This window comes from Sparus aurata, chromosome 13 (genome assembly GCF_900880675.1).
Source record: "Sparus aurata chromosome 13, fSpaAur1.1, whole genome shotgun sequence".
In the NCBI taxonomy this organism is placed as follows: Eukaryota; Metazoa; Chordata; class Actinopteri; order Spariformes; family Sparidae; genus Sparus; species Sparus aurata.
In genome coordinates this window covers 29,296,785-29,314,975 of record NC_044199.1, presented here as the reverse complement: position 1 = coordinate 29,314,975, position 18,191 = coordinate 29,296,785, and the positions used below count along the sequence as shown (strand labels likewise).

The 18,191-nt window shown below is 42.1% G+C and overlaps 2 protein-coding genes across 12 annotated transcripts in view; one reads left to right on the top strand and one right to left on the bottom strand.

Moving 5' to 3' along the window:
* The first annotated feature begins 1,616 nt into the window (after positions 1–1,616).
* skp1 (S-phase kinase-associated protein 1) lies at positions 1,617–7,908 on the top strand. Of its 3 annotated transcripts, none has more exons than XM_030437800.1 (6): positions 1,617–1,780; positions 2,476–2,575; positions 2,758–2,831; positions 3,342–3,485; positions 6,924–7,064; positions 7,208–7,908. In XM_030437800.1, the coding sequence occupies exons 2-6, from the start codon at positions 2,479–2,481 to the stop codon at positions 7,241–7,243; spliced, it is 492 nt and encodes a 163-aa protein (XP_030293660.1). In that variant the 5' UTR covers positions 1,617–1,780; positions 2,476–2,478; the 3' UTR covers positions 7,244–7,908. The 3 variants fall into 3 exon arrangements, with proteins under 3 accessions (XP_030293660.1, XP_030293662.1, XP_030293661.1); XM_030437802.1 differs by having other exon boundaries at positions 1,629–1,804; XM_030437801.1 differs by lacking the exon at positions 1,617–1,780 and adding an exon at positions 2,048–2,187.
* A 143-nt stretch (positions 7,909–8,051) lies between these two features.
* tcf7 (transcription factor 7) overlaps positions 8,052–18,191 on the bottom strand; it is an 83,235-nt gene continuing 73,095 nt past the window's right edge. For 4 of the 9 annotated variants that reach the window (XM_030437791.1, XM_030437793.1, XM_030437794.1 and 1 more), the window contains 3 exons: positions 15,845–15,893; positions 14,633–14,705; positions 8,052–10,570 (listed from right to left, as the gene is read on the bottom strand). In XM_030437791.1, coding sequence (XP_030293651.1) covers positions 10,180–10,570; positions 14,633–14,705; positions 15,845–15,893 — 513 coding nt within the window. In that variant the 3' untranslated portion in view covers positions 8,052–10,179. Of the gene's footprint in view, positions 10,595–14,632; positions 14,706–15,844; positions 15,894–18,191 lie in introns of all 9 variants that reach the window. The other 5 variants (XM_030437795.1, XM_030437797.1, XM_030437796.1 and 2 more) reach the window with 3 other exon arrangements.

The following is an 18,191-nucleotide window of genomic DNA, read 5'->3' as shown; positions in this document are numbered from 1 at the left end:
TCCTATTTTTCTTAACTGTTATCTCTTTTGACTTGCTCTATCTCCTCTGAAAAAGAGATTTGAATCTCAAGGGCTTCTTGGTAAAATGAAGATTAAATAAGTTAAATTAATTTCATCATATCAGGATATCTTGGTTGATTTTAAAATTGTAATTTTTTTATGTGGTTCATTCACCACCAAGGCTGCATAGTTAATCAAACATAATCACAATTGCAATCAAGCAGAGTGCAACATCTGAATAAGCTGAAATGTTTTCATCCTTGCCAACAAATCTTGTTACTAAGAAAGGATGCTCACGGTTATGTCCATTGACACCTAATCTGTTGTATTTTTCATCCTTTTTATGATTAAGATTTCAGAGCTCTAATAAGATCTGTTGTGCTGAAACTGTACTGTACACTCTACCAGAGTGCAGTCATGAGACGGCATGAGCACAATATTTATGGGCGGATCACAAACAGCTTTAAAGGTACATACAACCACTAACTGTACATCTGATGCTGAAGCTGATGTACTTTTCAATTAAAGGAACTTGGCTTCATATTATCATCTGTATTTATTTACTTGAAATTCCCCCATACCCATGAATAGCATATCATATAAATTTCCAGATATCAGGCTGAAATCTATCGAGCACCACTAGTGTTTAACTTGGAACAGTTGCCTTTATGTGCAACCATAAATATTGTAATTATGAGTGAACCTCAAAAAGGAGGGCAGTTTTAGTGTATTTTCAGGATGTTTCATGTTTTGTGCTCACAAATCATCATAGAAATTACTCAAGCACAGATATTATTACTCTGTGTGTTTTCCTACTATTGAATGTTTGTTATTATACTCATTCATTTAGAAAACATATAATGTTGCCAAATGAGCATATTTAGCAGCTTAAGTACAAACACAAAGCAAAAAAAAACACTTTTAAATTTTTTTCTATTACTTAATAATAAAAGTAGTGTTGCAACTATTAGAAATGGTTGTTAAAAGGTGCCAGTCATGCAGTCAAAATCTCAGCCTCAAGGCTTTCGAGGAGTCCGTGAAAGCACCACAGAATGAGCTGGAAAGGGTCTGTACTGAGGAGAAGGCGCCACCCCGCGGCAGCTCACAGAGTCACTGAGCATTATATCCACTTTAAAAAAAATACAATACGTTAAAGAATATAGGTCAGTGACAGTATGAGGGCACACCAGACACATGAACCTGTGTATAGTATAAAAGTATAAAAGCAGATTAATGCCGCACAGGTTTAACATTAATTTAATGTGTGCCAAATACATGTGAGTTACAATTTGCACCTAGCTAAAAACAATTAGAGTAAACACATGAAGTTGAATATTGTAAAACACACACACACACACACACACAAACATTTTTTTCATACGTAATTGAATATTTAAAATGTGGAAAAATAGAAGAAGGCAAATGATATTCGAGAACCACATTGTCACCTACAAAAAAAAAAAAACTAACAAAAAATAAAAAATAAATATACAAATAGCATGCAAGCTTAAAATGCTCACTAAAGATGGTATAAGTGTCAGAATAATCCACCTTGTCAGATATCGATGTTAAATAAAGTGGTTTATCAACAGGAAGCCAGCCTTCTCCCGGCCGCCCCCTCCTCTGACAAAGCGAGCGTCAGCCTCCGGGCGGCAGGAGCACATTCACACACCAGGTTAGTCCGGAGACTCCCAGCCGCTGTCGGTGCCTCCGCGTCTGTCAGGCCCTGCTGTTGACTACAGAGGAATCTCACCTCTGGATCCGTGTGAAAACATTTACGGTACGCAGCTTCGCAAACCGGAATGTGTGTACACATTTTGGAAATTGAGTTTCCACCCATTTTGTTTACATCTTTGTTTGAATAGCCGTGGCTAAGAGGCCTCTCGGACATCGCAAGGCGCTAGCGTAGCGTTGAGCTAAGTTGCTAGTTTGTGCATGGTAATGCTAGCTGCCTGGTTAGCTTACTGTTTAACCAACGTTACACGTTTGTTTTGGTTGTAAAAACGCATGCAGACATTGTAGCTGGACCGTTATACACATAACTGACGTTTTGTGCATTGACGAGCATTCTCTTAGCTCGTTTGTTGTAAAAGGAACCCAATGGCAAGCTAGCTACTTGATTAGCATAACGGTCGTAAGCCTGTGTTAACAGGTGGCTAGCTAAATCTATCCTTGGTTAGCTTGGAGGTATCTTACATTTGCTAAAAACAACGCCTACATAGGTAGCGTTGGGACTTTGTTATGTGTACCTTGTGTTTCGTTACGGCTGTAGCTGATTTATCATCCATTATGTGTACTGTAACGTTATATAGCCTAGCTAGCGAAATAACAGAAAAGCTCAGCTAAGCTAGCTATCACGTCAAAATTAGCCTAGCTAGTTATCTGTAGCGTAACCAGTGACCAAATGTAGAATTGGTGTCAGTCGTTACTGTGAGTTTACTTTGTGGTCAATGATCTTATTGTGTTGCTCCACAGATAATGCCCACGATAAAACTACAGAGCTCCGATGGGGAAATCTTCGAGGTGGATGTTGAGATAGCCAAACAGTCGGTCACCATCAAGACCATGTTGGAAGGTATAACTTTTGAAATCTCAGCAGTTTGGAGTCCATTCTGTCACCTCACGGTTGACATTGTGTAACATCTGATCACATCTTTCTTTTGCACCAACTCGGGCATTATTAATTTTAATTAAAGCAAATGTAAATGTTGGTATTTAACTCAGACTGATGCATGATGTCCATTGATTGTTTGACAGATTTGGGGATGGACGATGAAGGAGATGATGATCCAGTTCCCCTCCCTAATGTGAACGCGGCCATCCTGAAGAAGGTACAGGAAACAGACATGCCTCACATCATACATACCAAATGCACATACTTCTGGTCATTGCTGTTCAGCAGGTTTGTTGGCTGAAATTAAAGGGGTTGGTTTTGTTGTGACATGGTTTTTTTTCAGCTTCAGCGTCAAACACAAGGTGGTGATTGCCGCCGGTGTCTTTAATGTGTTTGTGCATCATACTGAGATGGTGCTGTAAGTCAGAACACTTTCTGTCTGTGAAAGTTGTGTGAATGTATCACCAAGTTGCCAGATTCTTCATAACCAGTTACTGTCGAAACTAGTTTAGATGGGCAGTGATCGACCTTTTATCATTTTAGAGACTGTAGTTTGTGGTTCTTGGAATAGTTCCACATTTTCCATCCTGCTGGTAAGTGCCGTTAAAGAAAAACCCAAAAAAAAAACCCTACAGGGTCATGCCTGTGTGCCTGTTAGTTATTTCAGACCACTCTAATGCTTTAATACCTGGTAAAAGCGTGTGTGTGTGTGTGTGTTTTCCCCCAGGTGATTCAGTGGTGCACTCATCACAAAGATGACCCCCCTCCTCCTGAGGACGATGAGAACAAGGAGAAGAGGACGGACGACATTCCTGTGTGGGACCAGGAGTTCCTCAAAGTGGACCAGGGCACCTTGTTTGAACTCATTCTGGTAAATACACTTCAACACTGTTAAATTTACATTGCATTAACTCACATTTAATTATTGCTAAATTGACACTAATCTTAGCCACAGTCAGTACATGCCATCCCCGTGACTGACCTGAACTTTAACCATAAACAAAACGGTATGACATAATCGTTAACATTATGTGGACCAGGCTTTTCCGATGATGGAGGAGAGGCCCCACAATGTTAAACTACTAACAGACATGTGCAGACAACCACTAGAACAGTGTCTCCTAACCAGTGTTATAGGAGAGTTAAGATATCAAATGCATATGTTTTGGTTCACTTTCAGACCCGTCAGTTAATAATTGGGTATAGTTCAGTCTCCCAACTGCATGTGAGGAAAATATCAGAATCTGTGTGATTTCATTGTGTCCTATTGGATCGTCCAAACCTCTGTTCAGAGCACGATGCCTGATTTATATTTAATATTCTGTCACTGGTATTGTAAGCATGGCATGGAGGAGAACAGCTGATTCATGAAGTTGAAATGAGGAGTTATCTTTACAATACTGTCTTCTTTTTTTGCCAGTTAGCTGATAGTTTCCTACTGCAAGTCGAACTGTTGGCTGTATTGTATGTCTTTTCCAGCAGAGAAACAGAGTTTTCTGTTTAGAAAGCACACATGTAGGAAGATGGGCCTTAATTACACTATTTGTGTCCATGTCGTAACAGAATGCATATTTCTTCATTTAAGATCCTATATCATCAAGTACTTTTCTTTTTTTCTTCCTTAGTTCCAGTGTGCTCATGATGAAAATGTTAATATTGATACAGGGAGTACTTTGCTCCAATCTGTTGAAATGGATTATTCACAGCGTTTAACCAGAGAGAGATCAAAGTATCAGCTGCTTGCTGCAGATCTGACCCGGCTCTTTACACTGCTGACTCAAAGTAATCGTATAATTTGATTCCTGAAGACTTTTTTTTTTTGTTGTCTCTCAAGAAACTTTCAGTTTAAAGTTGCCATTACAGATATTCTCTTTTGCCCCTGTGCCTCTTTATTTGCAGAGTTGAACATGTGTTCACATGTTCATCTGCTGTGGTTCATTTCAATTATGGTCGTGCAGAGAACTGATCTGTTTTCATTTGGTTAACAGGGCTGCTTAGCAACAGCTGGAACATTGGTGTTTGGGGTGGCTGCTGTAGGGGAGGCAGGGATTTAAATGACTGATTTAAGGTGAAACCAGAGGGAATTATGTGGGATTTCAGTTGATTCTCTGCTGGCAGCGAGTGAACGTAAACCAGGCAGAGCATGTAAAGGTAGCCAAAGTCTCTGGGAGTGATTGGGAAATGGGTGCGGGACAAGCTGCCAGCTTCCACGAAGTGAAACACAAGTCGGAGTGTCCCGACACTTGAGTGCTGATAAGCCCCCTCTGGTATTTCTGAATGTGTTTACATGCACAAAGCAGGATGATGCTGAAGTAGCTCAGATGGTGCTCATGTGCCACATTAAACTGAAGGCAAGGCTTCCTGGGTGTTTGTAAGGTCCAGCAGGTATGGCGTGATGCGAGTTTACTGGAACGCAGCAGCAGTGGAGTTAATGATTTATTTGTTGATTTGGACTTGTGTGTTAGCTGATGGTTCTGAAATGTTGCCTCACTCAGGGTCGAGCTGGGAGGTATGGCTGAAATAATAATAATAATAATAATACAGTATTGATAAGGATGTTCTCTGTCTCTGTATTTTGATAGGAAGGAGTATATACATGTGTCTGGCAGGTCATTGGAACCTTCTTATTTCAAATATACAGGCACCTCTTCCCTGTAGGGCACTTTAACATGAACTTTGTACTGTGTACCTTTTTTAGAGCTGACCTGAGGTGAGCTGTGGTAATCTGGGACGGCTCGACAGCATGGTGTCCTTTTGTTAGTGCCATTCTGTTTTGTTGATGTGTGCTGTCACTTAGCACAATGTTATAATATCTCAGCAGCTGCCTGTGTGAACGCCACAGCTGAGGTGAGCAGGGTTAACTGCAGACTTGTGGGTATTTTCTACTAAACTTCCACTGTTTCCAGTCCAGACGACTTCTTTCTCTTCTGTGGTGTTATAGCTGATCTTGTGCAGAGTTTTGATCAGATCGCATGACACTGTTGTGCTTGGTTAGAAGCAAAAAGAAACCCCTCCTGTATTAGAGCACTTCAGTGTGTTAGCTCTCCTCAGCCCAGCTACTCTGGGAGGCAGATTTGACCTCGCTCCTCCCTTTTTATTCAGTTTATAGCTGAAATGTTCCCAAACCGGTTAAGTTACATTTGTTATTCAACCAAAGCAGCTGCCAATGTTTTCGTCTTATTAACTGACAGCGCGACACTTGATGTCACTTTTGTTTTTTTTTACTGTTGGCTCGACAAGTGTCGTTTTTCATTTTTGTTAATGTGATACCCGGTGCTGTAATGTTATTACTGCCCCTGATAGCATTACATTATTACCAGGCTCCAGTAAAATGTGTAACATGGTCTTTTTCACACAAGGTCAGTATAAGCCTCTGCCACTGTAGTACAACCACACAGCAGATTTTGGGATATTTAATGTTGGAATAGTTCCTGGCGACTGTTGAAGAGCAATTTTCGCGTTACCTGCCTATCCAGGTAATTGTAAGAGTTGTCGCTTAGTGAGCTGTGTTTTAGTGTCTGATAAACCTTTACCGTTTGGAATTTAAATGTGTGAAAATTGTTTTTTTTTCTGATTTGCATGTTTCCCAACTGGGAAAAAAAATAGTTTACTTCAGTTTAATTCTGAGAGGTTTCTTCTGCTTATACAGTCTTTGTTAAAGCTTTTAATGAAAGAGTAATTTTTTGCTTAGCAACAGACATGACTAATCAATGGACAAATAAGCCTCCTAACAAAGTGGTCACAGGGCTGCATCTGGCCTCCAGCTAAGTAAGTCTTTTCTCCGTCATGGATCTGTTGCTCAGACTGTCCCTCCTGGATATTACTCCCATTTACACTTGGTATCAGTACGTGATCCATATCTGGAGAATGACTAGTTTTTTCACCCGCTATTAATTGGCGTCCTCTTTATCTCAACTCGGCCTGAATTGTGATTGAATCTCAATGTGCAAATAGTAGATGTACACACATGGCTTTTTCCAGGTCAGGGAAGGCAACGGCACAGTTGGCCCATGAGTCACACTGGTACCTGAAAACGTGACGCCCACTTCAATGTAGCATCCTGTTGTTTTACTGTGTGAATGCCTGTTACCGGGTCTTCCACTTCCATCAGAATGAAACCTTGTACTGCAGCAGTAGAACTCAGAGCTATTCATGTGTTGTAGTTCCCGAAATGAGCCCAAAACAAACCGGCCTCGGCTGGCTGTTAATACAGCTGTAAGTGTTGATATGTTCTTTGAAATGCTAAGGCGTCAGTCGGGCCTCTTTCTCACGGCTCCTCTTCATGTCATTGTTGCTTCCCTCTTTTCAGGCCGCCAACTATTTGGACATCAAAGGCCTGTTAGATGTCACCTGCAAGACAGTGGCCAACATGATCAAAGGCAAAACCCCCGAGGAGATCAGGAAGACTTTCAACATCAAAAATGATTTCACAGAGGAGGAGGAAGCCCAGGTAGCTGTTCGCTCATCACCTGAGTCATGTCTTAACAAAGTCATTAGGAATGAATACATCACTTCGTAATGATGCTCATCTCATATAAAAACGTTCACGTGTTTCCGAAACTCAGTCCAGTCTTTCCCTCCTGTCGTCCGCAGGTACGCAAAGAGAACCAGTGGTGTGAAGAGAAGTAAAGGGGGAGATCCTGCCAACACTACCACACTGAAAAGGAAATGTCCCTGCTAACTGGTTGCACTGGCGTTGTTCATACTTGTCAATATTTACATTTAGTATATTTAGAGCCACATACCCTTTCCCTCAATTTCTGTGTACCAATAGCATGACCATTTTAACTTGCCTGTGTGTTGTCATTAATTTAAATAAAAGAGCTCTTTGTTTCCACAGGTGTGAGGAAAAAAAAATAGTTCTGGTTTAATGGCTTTGTACCCTTAAAGATTAGAGGACACTCCTTTCCTATTTTCCCTATTATTAATCGCAATGGTTGTCTTTTTTACTGGACATGTTTGTTTTTTCTTTTAGGTTAATTGATTGAATAAAATGGCTTTTTTGACAATGGAAATGAAAGGGTGAATATTTTATCTTTGCTCTGTAAATGCATTTGTTCTGTGAAACCATGTAGAGAGGAGAGGACGGGCTATTTAATAGGAAAAGTGAAGTTTAGGGTTTTTGCATAATGTCCTCTGGACTTAAAGTACTTGTGCGTTGTCACACAGCATTGAGTAACTAATTCCTAATTCATGTTGTATTGAATTGGAAACTCTTCTCAGATAAGCTCTGATGCTGGCTTTTGGGATGATCAAACATGTATTGAAGGAGTAAATAAAACGTATAAAAAGGTTGGCGTTTGTCATTTTTGTTTTGGAAGTAGCGGGTGCAGAAGAGCATGATGTTCTTTGGGACACTTTTTTATTTTAAAAAGTAACTCGTCTCATTGAAATCATTCTTGAAAGGTGCTTCTGTCTCAACTACAGTAGACGTGGACAAGATATTCAAAACACTTTAATACATCAAACAAAAAAAAAAACAAGTAATACATCAGAGGCGTTCGAGGCTTAAAAAATACAAAAGACATCTTCAAGGCGTCGCCCCTACTGGTGTGAACACCCCCAAATGAAACAAGCTATTTCTAGCACAAGAGCTCTCTCTGCTGGAGGAAACCGGCTCAGCTGTACACAAGCTCAGTCTCCGGTTTGTGTAAGCCGAGTTTGAAGCTGCAAGTAGAACAGTGAATTAAAGCCTTTTTTTTTTTTTTCAAAATCTATTTTTGTTACACTGAAGTCGGAACATGCACAAATTTGAGAACACAAAATATCATTTGAACGCTGCTGTAGTCAGTAACACGTGACCAAGGAAAAGTAAAAATCTGCACAAGAGGACACACAAAATGTATTGCTGTAAGAATGGTAGAAACTAACAGAATCCTTTTTTTGTGGTTATTTTACTTATTTTTTTTTTTTACATAAAAACATATAAAAGTTTAATTATTATAGGGAATTCCAACATTTATAAAACTTTACAACACAATGCAATATAATAGTACCCATTTGGTCTCAGATTAGTTTACGGAGCTGCAAAAATGTTCAGTCGAAGGAAAACAGGGAACAGAGACGCAACAAAAACAAAACCCCTCTCGTCTTTTCTCCGAGGGTTTCCCCACTGGCAAAACATCTGACCTTAAAAATCACATGAGATTCATATAAAAATACCCCAAACTGGGAGAAAACAGAACACAAATGTAAAGATGATATAGCGGCAGTCTGACTGTCTGAAAGTGCCTAAAAAGGAAAATGTAATTCTGATTTTTTTTTTTCTTTTCTTTTTTTCTACACCTGCTGATTTTTTTTTCCTTTGTCAAAGGGGATGCACAGGTAGTTTTGGAAATATTTGGAAAATGGATTGAAGCTGAAGTCGATCTGTCTTTACCTCTCTTTACACCTGAGCTTCTGCTGGTCAGGCAGGCTTTGAGTGACAGTGGAGTCAGAGTGTGTGTAACAATACTGTGACCTCTGAAGAAGAGTGTTCTGCAGCATCAGTCCCCCTCAGAACCTCTCCCTGCCTCATTGTTCTGTCTGTGTCGATGTTGCTAAGAGCTCATTTTATGATACATTTCCTTTGTGATTGTCATGGAGGTCAAAACTCGGGGTCAGCTTCCTAAAAAAAAAAAAAAAAGCAAACAAAAAAAAGGAGCACCGAGGGGCTTTAGAGTTGTGGAATCATCTCTCAGGAGGCAGAGGCACGAGTTGTTTTAACTGAGTTTAACTGCAGCAGATGGAGCCAAAGAACCGCTGATTTCTAGGCTTCGGATTAGCTCTGCCTCTGAACAACTGGGACTCTTGGTGACTGTCACCAATTCAGAGGCTGAATCCTTCAGTGGACCACCAGACAAGAGGCGTCTCCTCCAAATGACAGTGTAGCCTCACAGACCCCAGCGTCCCTCCACAAGTCTTTCTTACACAAAACACCTGGGACACCAACGTGGTCATCTGAAGTCTTGATTAAGGATCTGTACATTTTTAAAGGAGGCTTTACTGACCTCTTAAGGATGAATTCACCCAAAAATCTAAATTCAGTCATTATCTTCAGATGCAGATGGAAAGTCATGTGAAGTCTCGCAGTCCACAAACGTTTCTGGAGCTTCAGAGTGCTGCAGCGTTCTCCTAGACAGCTGAAGTAGATCAATTTGAGATCTCGGGGCTTCTGAAGACAGGACACGCTGTATGGAGTCATTTAAAGTTCAACTGTTTAGGAGAATGCTGCAAATCTGTTTTTCCGTGAAGCTCCAGAAATGATTTGTGGACTACGAAACGTCACCCAGCTTTCCATCAGCACGTAGGTGAGTAGATAATGACTTTGTATTGATTTTCATTTTCGTGGGAACTCATCCTTAAAGGATATGTTTGGTCTATAAATGGTGACTTTAGAGGATCCAGCCTCTGAACTGAGACACAGATAGTCTCTTACTCTGGGGTCAATCTAGTAGCGGCCGGGGACACCACCACACCTTCATCACCACACCACCCAGAGTGTGAGAATGAAGGCAGGCGAGGGAGATGATCTTCTTGGCTGTGGAGGTGAACAGGGTGTCGGGGATGTGAGCGGGCCGGAGCGATCACTGAGTCTCTGTTAGCACTTTGAGAGAAAGTCCTGCGGCCTTGGCGGCCGACAGCGCCGTCGTCGAGCCGTGCGTCTGCTTGCCGGACAGTTCCAGGTGTGCGTGGGCGTGTTTGGCTGCAGTGTGTCGGAGGTCGCTGCGCTTCCCGGCAGACTGCTGCAGGGGTAAGCGGGTTTGCGAGCGTGTGTTTGTTGGCGGAGACAAGCGGAGGCGTGATGACGGGGAGGCAGGCGGCGGGGAGCTGCCCGGTGAGAGGGGGTGCTGGTGCTGGTACAGACGGTGGCGGGCGGGGGACGGGGAGGGGGGAGAGTCTATGGCACTTAAATCTGAAGAAGTTGGGCTGGGGCAGCCTCCTCCTTGAAGGTAGCGAATGCACTTCTTTTTCCTCCTAGGGACAGTCAGAGAGAGTTATCTGTGAATAAAGTGTGGATGGTAAACGTCAGCAGGCTTCAGTGAAGATGCATCATTCACACCGATGTCAATGAACATGGAGACATATGATCACAACCAGCACAGAGCAGGATTAGTGTCAGACACATTCCCTGACCAAAGGTTTTCTAGATTTAGTCAAATTAAAGGACTTTTCTACGACTGTCACCTTAAAACATAATTCAATATTGGTGTTCTTTAAAGGAGTATTTCAACATTTTTGGGAAAAGGACCTACTTGAAATTAGATGAAAACATTAATATCATTCTCATGTCTCAGTGAATGCAGTATAGCATACGACTGGGCAATAGAACCCTGAAACAATAATGCAATATGTTTCTATCTCGTCAAAAGCACTTTTTAAATGTGGGACTGGGCGACAAATATTACACATTCCGACAAAATAATTGAGATATTGCATCAATATTTTAAAGATGGATATTGATACTTATATATTTACACAATGAGTTTTATTTTTTAAAATGTTTTAATATAACCATCAATAATGTGGATATGTTGACTAAGTGGGGAGTTGCGAGAATTAGAATAAGAGGAACAGCCTGGTGAATTAAGAGAATTGCATTTCTTTTTTACAATTAAGTCTTTCAAACCAGAAAGACACTTATGACGATATGAAAAGACAACATACAGTGCGCATATTACAATGACTATATATTATTGATGTATTGCTATGCTAAGCCCTAGCTTAGCACGAAGACTGGCAGCAGTGAGGAGCAGCGGGCCCACTTCACACCCTACATCACCTCTACGGTTCACTCTCTAACATGTTGCCTCTCGTTACTTTGAAATGTGCACAAGTGCGAATGGAAAAGCATCAATTTGTGACTAAAGTGGGAGAAACGTGCTGGAACAAGCTCTCGGGCGAACAACTCTGTGACTCCCTGGAGTTTTGTTGTGACCTCAGGGTTGCCGGGCAACCAGCGGAGATGCTGCACAGACGCCCTTGTTAAATAGTTCCAGTGCATAACTCACTCTAAATCCACAGATTGTGGTTTTCTTAAATGTCTGTCTCTGTCCCAAATAAACCAACGAGATGTAACATGTGAACTGGTGAGCTTTGAAGGTGTTGGCACATGTGTCTTTGAACTTTGGAGAGTCGGGCCTCGCCGCTTCCTCTTCCAGGAGAAATGCTAAGCTGGGATCAAGACGTGGTGGCGGGCCTGTTTCCGATGATTTACGACCACGCTTCTGCATTTTTACAAGGAAAATCAACTGAGGTTGTTGCAATTTTGAGAAAACGTTGGGGGAAAAACACTTGAATCAGTTCAATTTGGATAAACAGCGACTCAGCAACGCTAAACTCTGTAAACCACGTTTCCTGTTTTACTTTAACAACTCTGAGTGTTCAAAAATGATAAACCAGCTGATGATAAACTCAGGAACATGCCGGAAGAGAGTAAACTGGGAAATTTGAACTTTGAAGAGAGTCAGGAGACTTTTCCTCCTGCTTCCAGTCTAAATAATAAGCTAAGATTAGCACGTAGACTTGGAACGACGATGATCCTTTATTTTACTTTTTGTCAGGAAAGAAAATTGGCCTTTTCCCCAAATGTTGCGCTATTTCATTATTTCATAGCAGGGAATACCACTCATAAGTATATCTAAAGTACAATATGTCTTCTCTCGCTCTTTTTTTTTTTTTAGTTCTATTGGTGTGAGACAATGCACTCAAACATCAACGGCGTCACGGCGATGGCGGCGTCCTCCACATTACAAGCACACCGAAAGCAGTACAAGTCAGGCGTTTGGTTTTTTTTGTCCACCCCTCTTGTGCACTGCTCTCCCGGTTTGCACCAGACACCCTGCAGCCGGGAGTGACGCGCCGTGCTTTGCGAGGTGTTAAACTTAAAAGCAGACTTGTGTACCGCCGAGCGCAGCATCAAAGCAGTTAACAGGATCCCATGATCATTACCAGAATATGATATGAGTCACCAGGTTTAACCGCAAGGAAAGGCGCGAGGCCATATTCAGAGAGACGGAGGGAGAGAGGGGAGGAAGAGTGCGATAGAAAGTGATTTCTAAAATGTCAGAGTTCACCATCAAAAGGCGCCTGTTACCACATCGCATGAATGGAGAGAGTTGAAAGCAGATGGGCATGAGAATGCCGTCAGAATGCAAAGCTGCAGGGAGAGTGTGTGTGTGTGTGTGTGTGTGTGTGTGTGTTGAGCTGTGGTGATAAGGATTTGCTCTAAACCACATTCACCCCCCTTTGTTCTCTCAAACCGAAAGACACACACACACACACACTTAGATTTCCATGACGTGATGGTGGGGAAGACGACGGGGTTACTACAGTGCTGTGGTGGTAGAAGCTTCTTGTGCAGAACCACACAGATCCCTGACTCCTGCAGCGACGCGCTCGTCTGTCGTCTACTGTAAAACCCCGCTGCGACTTAAACGGAGTCAGTCCGACATGATTTATGTCATATTTTTTTTCTTTTTTTTTTACAACGTTTCTGCACTGCTACAAAGAAACAGAGCTGAGATTGTTGGAATTCTGAGAACAAGTCCATGAAAATACTTGAATCAAGTCGCGCATCAATGCACCGTGAGTTCTCAGGGTTACTTAAGTGAAACAGGACACTTGGTTGACAGAGTTTATTATACAATCTCTAGTGTTCACTCGTAAAACGTTTCTCCAGCCGGCTCAGGAGCACGCTCGATGAGGGAACAGCTTTGTTCATGCTCACAAACAAGACAGAGACACGTCTGCCGACGCATTTCGTCAACTTCTCCTACTACCGAACTGGAATAAGACGATTTAACTGCTGACCTTTAACGGCACAGGTCTTGCAAATTTGTATTAATGGCCGCCGGTGATGTAAGAGATCCAACTCAACGAGTCTGTAATGGCTTCATGTTGGCTGCTTATTAGCAGAGCTCCAGCCTTGACCTGAATTTACAAGCTGCAGTAATAAAGTTAAATGTTTTTCCTTGTAGGAATGGCTGACTTTGGGGCATTTAACGGCATGAACTCATGTGAATTCATAAATCTGTCGGCACATGTTTGGAGCTGCCGGGAACAAAATAAAAAAAAGCCTCTTTTTTTTTGTGCCGTTTTGATTTAAGTTCTTAAGAAACAAAGAAATATACAGGTATGTTGCTGTTTTGCATACCATCGAACCGCTCTGCAAATACTCTGACAGCTTTGTTATTCAGTGCTATTCCCCTTTAACTACACTAAGTTTAGATACAGAGCACCGTGACAGCAGCGAAGATCCTTCACCACCTCTGACCTTTAAGGCAACACGTCACAGGAAAAAAACAATGAATGGTGGAGGAAAAATCCATGTTGATGCGTCACCCAAAGTCAAAGGTTTTTGGAGCTGAAGACATTACTGATCCTGGAACAGCAATCCTGAAGCTGGTTAGAGTAACGTGGAGCCTGATGTGACTGACTGAAAGCAACAGAACCTAACTTCCTGGAGAAACAGAGCTTCATTCTCAGGTCGTCAAACAGTGAATCTTAGGGTTGGCATCACTGGATACTGATTATGCTGCAGGGGTAGGTTTTATTGTGGGATGTTTTGACACTTTTTACGACCGTTTAAAGGGTTTACACTGTGTTTTTTCTTGTTACTACAGGACAACACATTTGAGGTTAAAATGCTTCAACTTGCAACAGAGCAGAGAGTTAGTGACAGGCGGCATGCAGAGCTCAGGTCGGATTCTCAAACATTTTTCTGGAGGCAGAGACGTCTCGAGGCAGAATTAATCTCATTGGCTGAGTTAACCGTCAGCGGGCTGGGAACCTCTTCTGTAGTAAAGAAAAGCAAAAATGACAGGAGGAAACCAAAATGACCCCGTCTTGTGAACTTGATCCGATTAAGATCATTACTACCTCCAGAGCAGCTCTGCCTTTGAGAAAATGTTTGAATAACTGTGACTCCATCAGGGGGAAGTGATGCACTGATGGACGGATGGGAGCAGAAATGAGGAGCGTGGCGCTATGGAGCGGGTCGGGGGGGAGGTGGTGGGGGGGTGGATGTTCGGTACCCACCTGCAGGGACCGCACCAGTCCGTTTGTTGGTTGAGGCCGAAGCGAGCCCGGCATTTCTTAGGAGAGCCCGGGTCTGAGCACAATGCACAGCATGCACAAAACAAGAAGGAGGAAAAGCGAGAAAAGAAAAAAAGAAAAAAGAAAAACAAAGAGGAGCGGAAGAGGAGGAAAAAAGGGGGTTAGAGGAGGAGAGACAAAGAAAGACAGAAAGAAAGAGACACAAGAGCTCGTCAGGGCAGGAGAAACCACCAACAGGGCTGTTCGTTCAGAGAAAAGCCATCAGGTCAAACTGTTAGTAGCCGGTTACAGCACAGCAAAACATCAATAAATGCCAGAACACACACAAATGCACACACACACACACACACACACACACTTTAGTTAAAGAAACACATCAGACATCCTGGACGCAGGCAGTTAAGAGAGACTCAGAGAGAGCAGCCGAGCCGCGACACTGCTGGCACAGCCATAAAGCGCTTTATCTCAGGGATAACTAAAAATACACTGCGGATTAGATCATCGGCATCATTCATGCTTCTCATCGGTTTGCTCATTCTTTAGCTGACTGGCTAACAGCTGACTGGTGTTGACAAAATACACTGACATGTTGATTCTTTTCTGCAGAGCCCACACAAGTCTGCCTCCTCTCACCCTTCATTAAATCATTAAATCCTCAATCTGTGTCAGTCTTCCCCCCGGCGGTATCAAAGATCAACTTTTTTCAAGGTATTCTGTCATAGTTTGGAAATTGCAAGGCAGCTGCTGACTGCTAACATCTATTAACATCCATCATTTTCTACAGAGTTGCCTTCAGGACATTTAAGACAGTACAGTAAAAGATCTGCTTCAGACTTCTGCGTGTGTTTTTTTTAATTTTCTTTGGTAAAGATAAGTGATGGGAAATATTTTCTGACTGTCTCGGTGATGAAGGAAAAGGGAAAATGCCATGATGGTGTGACATTTTGAACTCGAACAGTTAAGATCAGGGCCTGACGTTTCGTTTGTACATCATGTTTATAATTTAGGTTACGTGGAAAGCCGAGTGGGTGGGCGGTTTGACGTTAGAGACACATCCTGCCTCAAAGACAACAAGATGTTGTGCTACAGAGCGCCAACGCAACTTCAAGCTCAACTGAATCCTCCCCACACTAGCCATTCCTTTTTTTCTCCTGGCATCTGTCTGACAGGGGGAGATGTATTAAGATAGTTTACCTGTATTGGAGTCCTGCAGCTTCTCCCTTTTTCTCCTCTTCTTCTTGCCCTGTGGGAAAAAAAACAAAAAACAAAAAACCCCACCCAATGAATTACTGATTTCCTCTCGAGTTTCATCCATGCAAATAATTCTGGATTCCTCTGTGCTTTCCCTGTTAGCTTAATATGTTGAGAATGAGTGTTCATGATGGAAAGTAGTCCCAAACTGTATTAAAAGTTTTTTTTTTTTGCACAGTATGAAAAAAGGGGGGTTCATTTGTGACATGGAAATCCATTTGGAAAATTAAAAAAAAAAAATGCAAAGTTGAAAGCAGCAACCAGGTCAGGCAACCATCTTTAAACAGTCTACAAAAGCAAGAAAAAGCCAAGAAAGATAAAGAAAAACAAAAGGAAACACGTTGCATCACTAATGTCATTATACACTCGATTCATGCAAAACCTGATGCGTCGTCACCAAGAGGTGTTCAATCAAAAGACGATTCGAAACCCCGAGGTGTTTAACAACGCTTTGTAAAGATCCTAATATCTTGTCCTCATACTTGTATTTCTTTCTCTCCCATCTGACTGACTGACTGTAATGTGCGACTGCTGAGGTAAACATCAGAGTTGTTCACACAGATCCGGTGATGGTGGAGTGAGGCCTCATATTTGGGTGAGATGAAGGATGTGGGTACAGAGCTCTACCGCCTACGCTTCGATGTCTGCCCTCCTCGACTCGCTGTCAGCACTGTCTATGTGGTTACAACAACAATTCGTGCAACTGCACCTTTCTGAGCTCTGTGTCTGTGGGCGTACGTGTGTGTGTGTGTGTGTGTCGATGTGTGTGCCGATGTGTGTGCATGTACTACAGTATATGTTGGCTTTTTTTGGGACTCGGAAGAGAAACCCTCCACAGCTGCGGGGGCGGTATGTGGATCTTTACTTCCTGTTTTGCTCGTTGGTCCTGAGCAAAGCGAGGAGGGGGACGAGGAGTGAGCGGGGGTTTCTTAAAAATATTGTCTGAAGCTCTGAATGCTCATGTCGTCACTACATAAGTTGTTCTATATCTTGTAAATTTTTTAAAGCTCCAATTATAACTCCAAATAACCACAGACTATTTGATAATTAAAGTAATTTTTCATGTAAAAATGGCCTTTAAAATATGGATATTTCCTACTTTACTTAGTTTTATATCATATCAAAGGACCTATTATACTTTTTTATTTGCTTCCTCCCCCTCTGTGTTTTATTTCTATTCTTGAAATTTAAAAGCGTCAAAGTCCACACCAACAGAAGCCCCTCTCTCCCACAGAAATCACTGCTCCTGAAACGCCTCGTCAGTAGTCCCGCCTTTAATTCTGCGTCCTTACGACATCACACTACATCACCATGTCATGCATATGCATTATTCATGCCTGGCGACTAGTCTGGCACATAAGAATTGATTTAGCACAGCTGCTCTCTTCTGGCTCAGGCATGTGTGGGCTGGCCAATTAGAGGACACTGGGTATTCCGGAGGGGAGGGGCCTTAAAGAGACTGCTGCACCGGACAGTATGAGAAAACTGATTTGAGCATTAAGGCATGTAAATCTAATCTAGTAGAAACCAAAAATAAAATTGTTGTCCTGAAAAAACTTTTAACTGGATATTGGACTGACAACACGAGATAAATACATTTGCTTTTGGTTTCTTTTGGTTATCCATAAGTGTAACAATAAAAAAAAAAGGTTTCACTTGGTGACCTCCAGTATAAAGTTACCTCCCATTTTCCCCTAAAGTTAAAGACTATAAAAACAAGAACTTATCCTGTCCAGCCACAACGTGTGGATGATGTTTACATCATGAACTAATCAAACTCCATCCGCTGTGCTATGTGACCTGCTAAGAAAACGCTCAAAGCTCCATGCATTCAGCAAAAGCACCTCCACTTATGATCACAGTTTACTGGAGCTCTGGTTTATAACATATTTGAGAAACGAGCTCAGAAATAAATCAGGGCTTTTATTTTTGAAAGCTCTACTCATCAAAGTCGCACCCTTCGTGCGGCTCTGCCGGCCTCTGCGTTGGAAAGAGATGAAAACGAAATGAAGAATGACATTAGAACTGAATCAGCGTGCAGAAGTTTGTGACATGAAGCACTCGTTCAGATGTTACGAACGCGTTATAAACCACAGCCCAAGTTAAGTGTCACCATAACACATGGTGTGTGTGTCATGCCTGCCCGGAAAACAAAGACAGTAGAGCAGAGAAAAAGCGTAAAACAGGTTTCCACTCTAAAAGGGACTGAAAAGCAGCTTCTCGTACAACCAAAGCCTTGAATTCACCTGAGTGTGACACATTTTCCACATCGATTTCTGGCAGAAAATAT

Excerpts from the sequence above, each read along its gene's own strand:
- skp1 (XM_030437800.1), top strand. The coding sequence starts at position 2,479 with ATGCCCACGATAAAACTACAGAGCTCCGATGGGGAAATCTTCGAGGTG. Across the intron at positions 3,486-6,923 it reads CCTTGTTTGAACTCATTCTG|GCCGCCAACTATTTGGACAT; the intron begins GTAAATACACTT and ends CCCTCTTTTCAG. Across the intron at positions 7,065-7,207 it reads CAGAGGAGGAGGAAGCCCAG|GTACGCAAAGAGAACCAGTG; the intron begins GTAGCTGTTCGC and ends TGTCGTCCGCAG.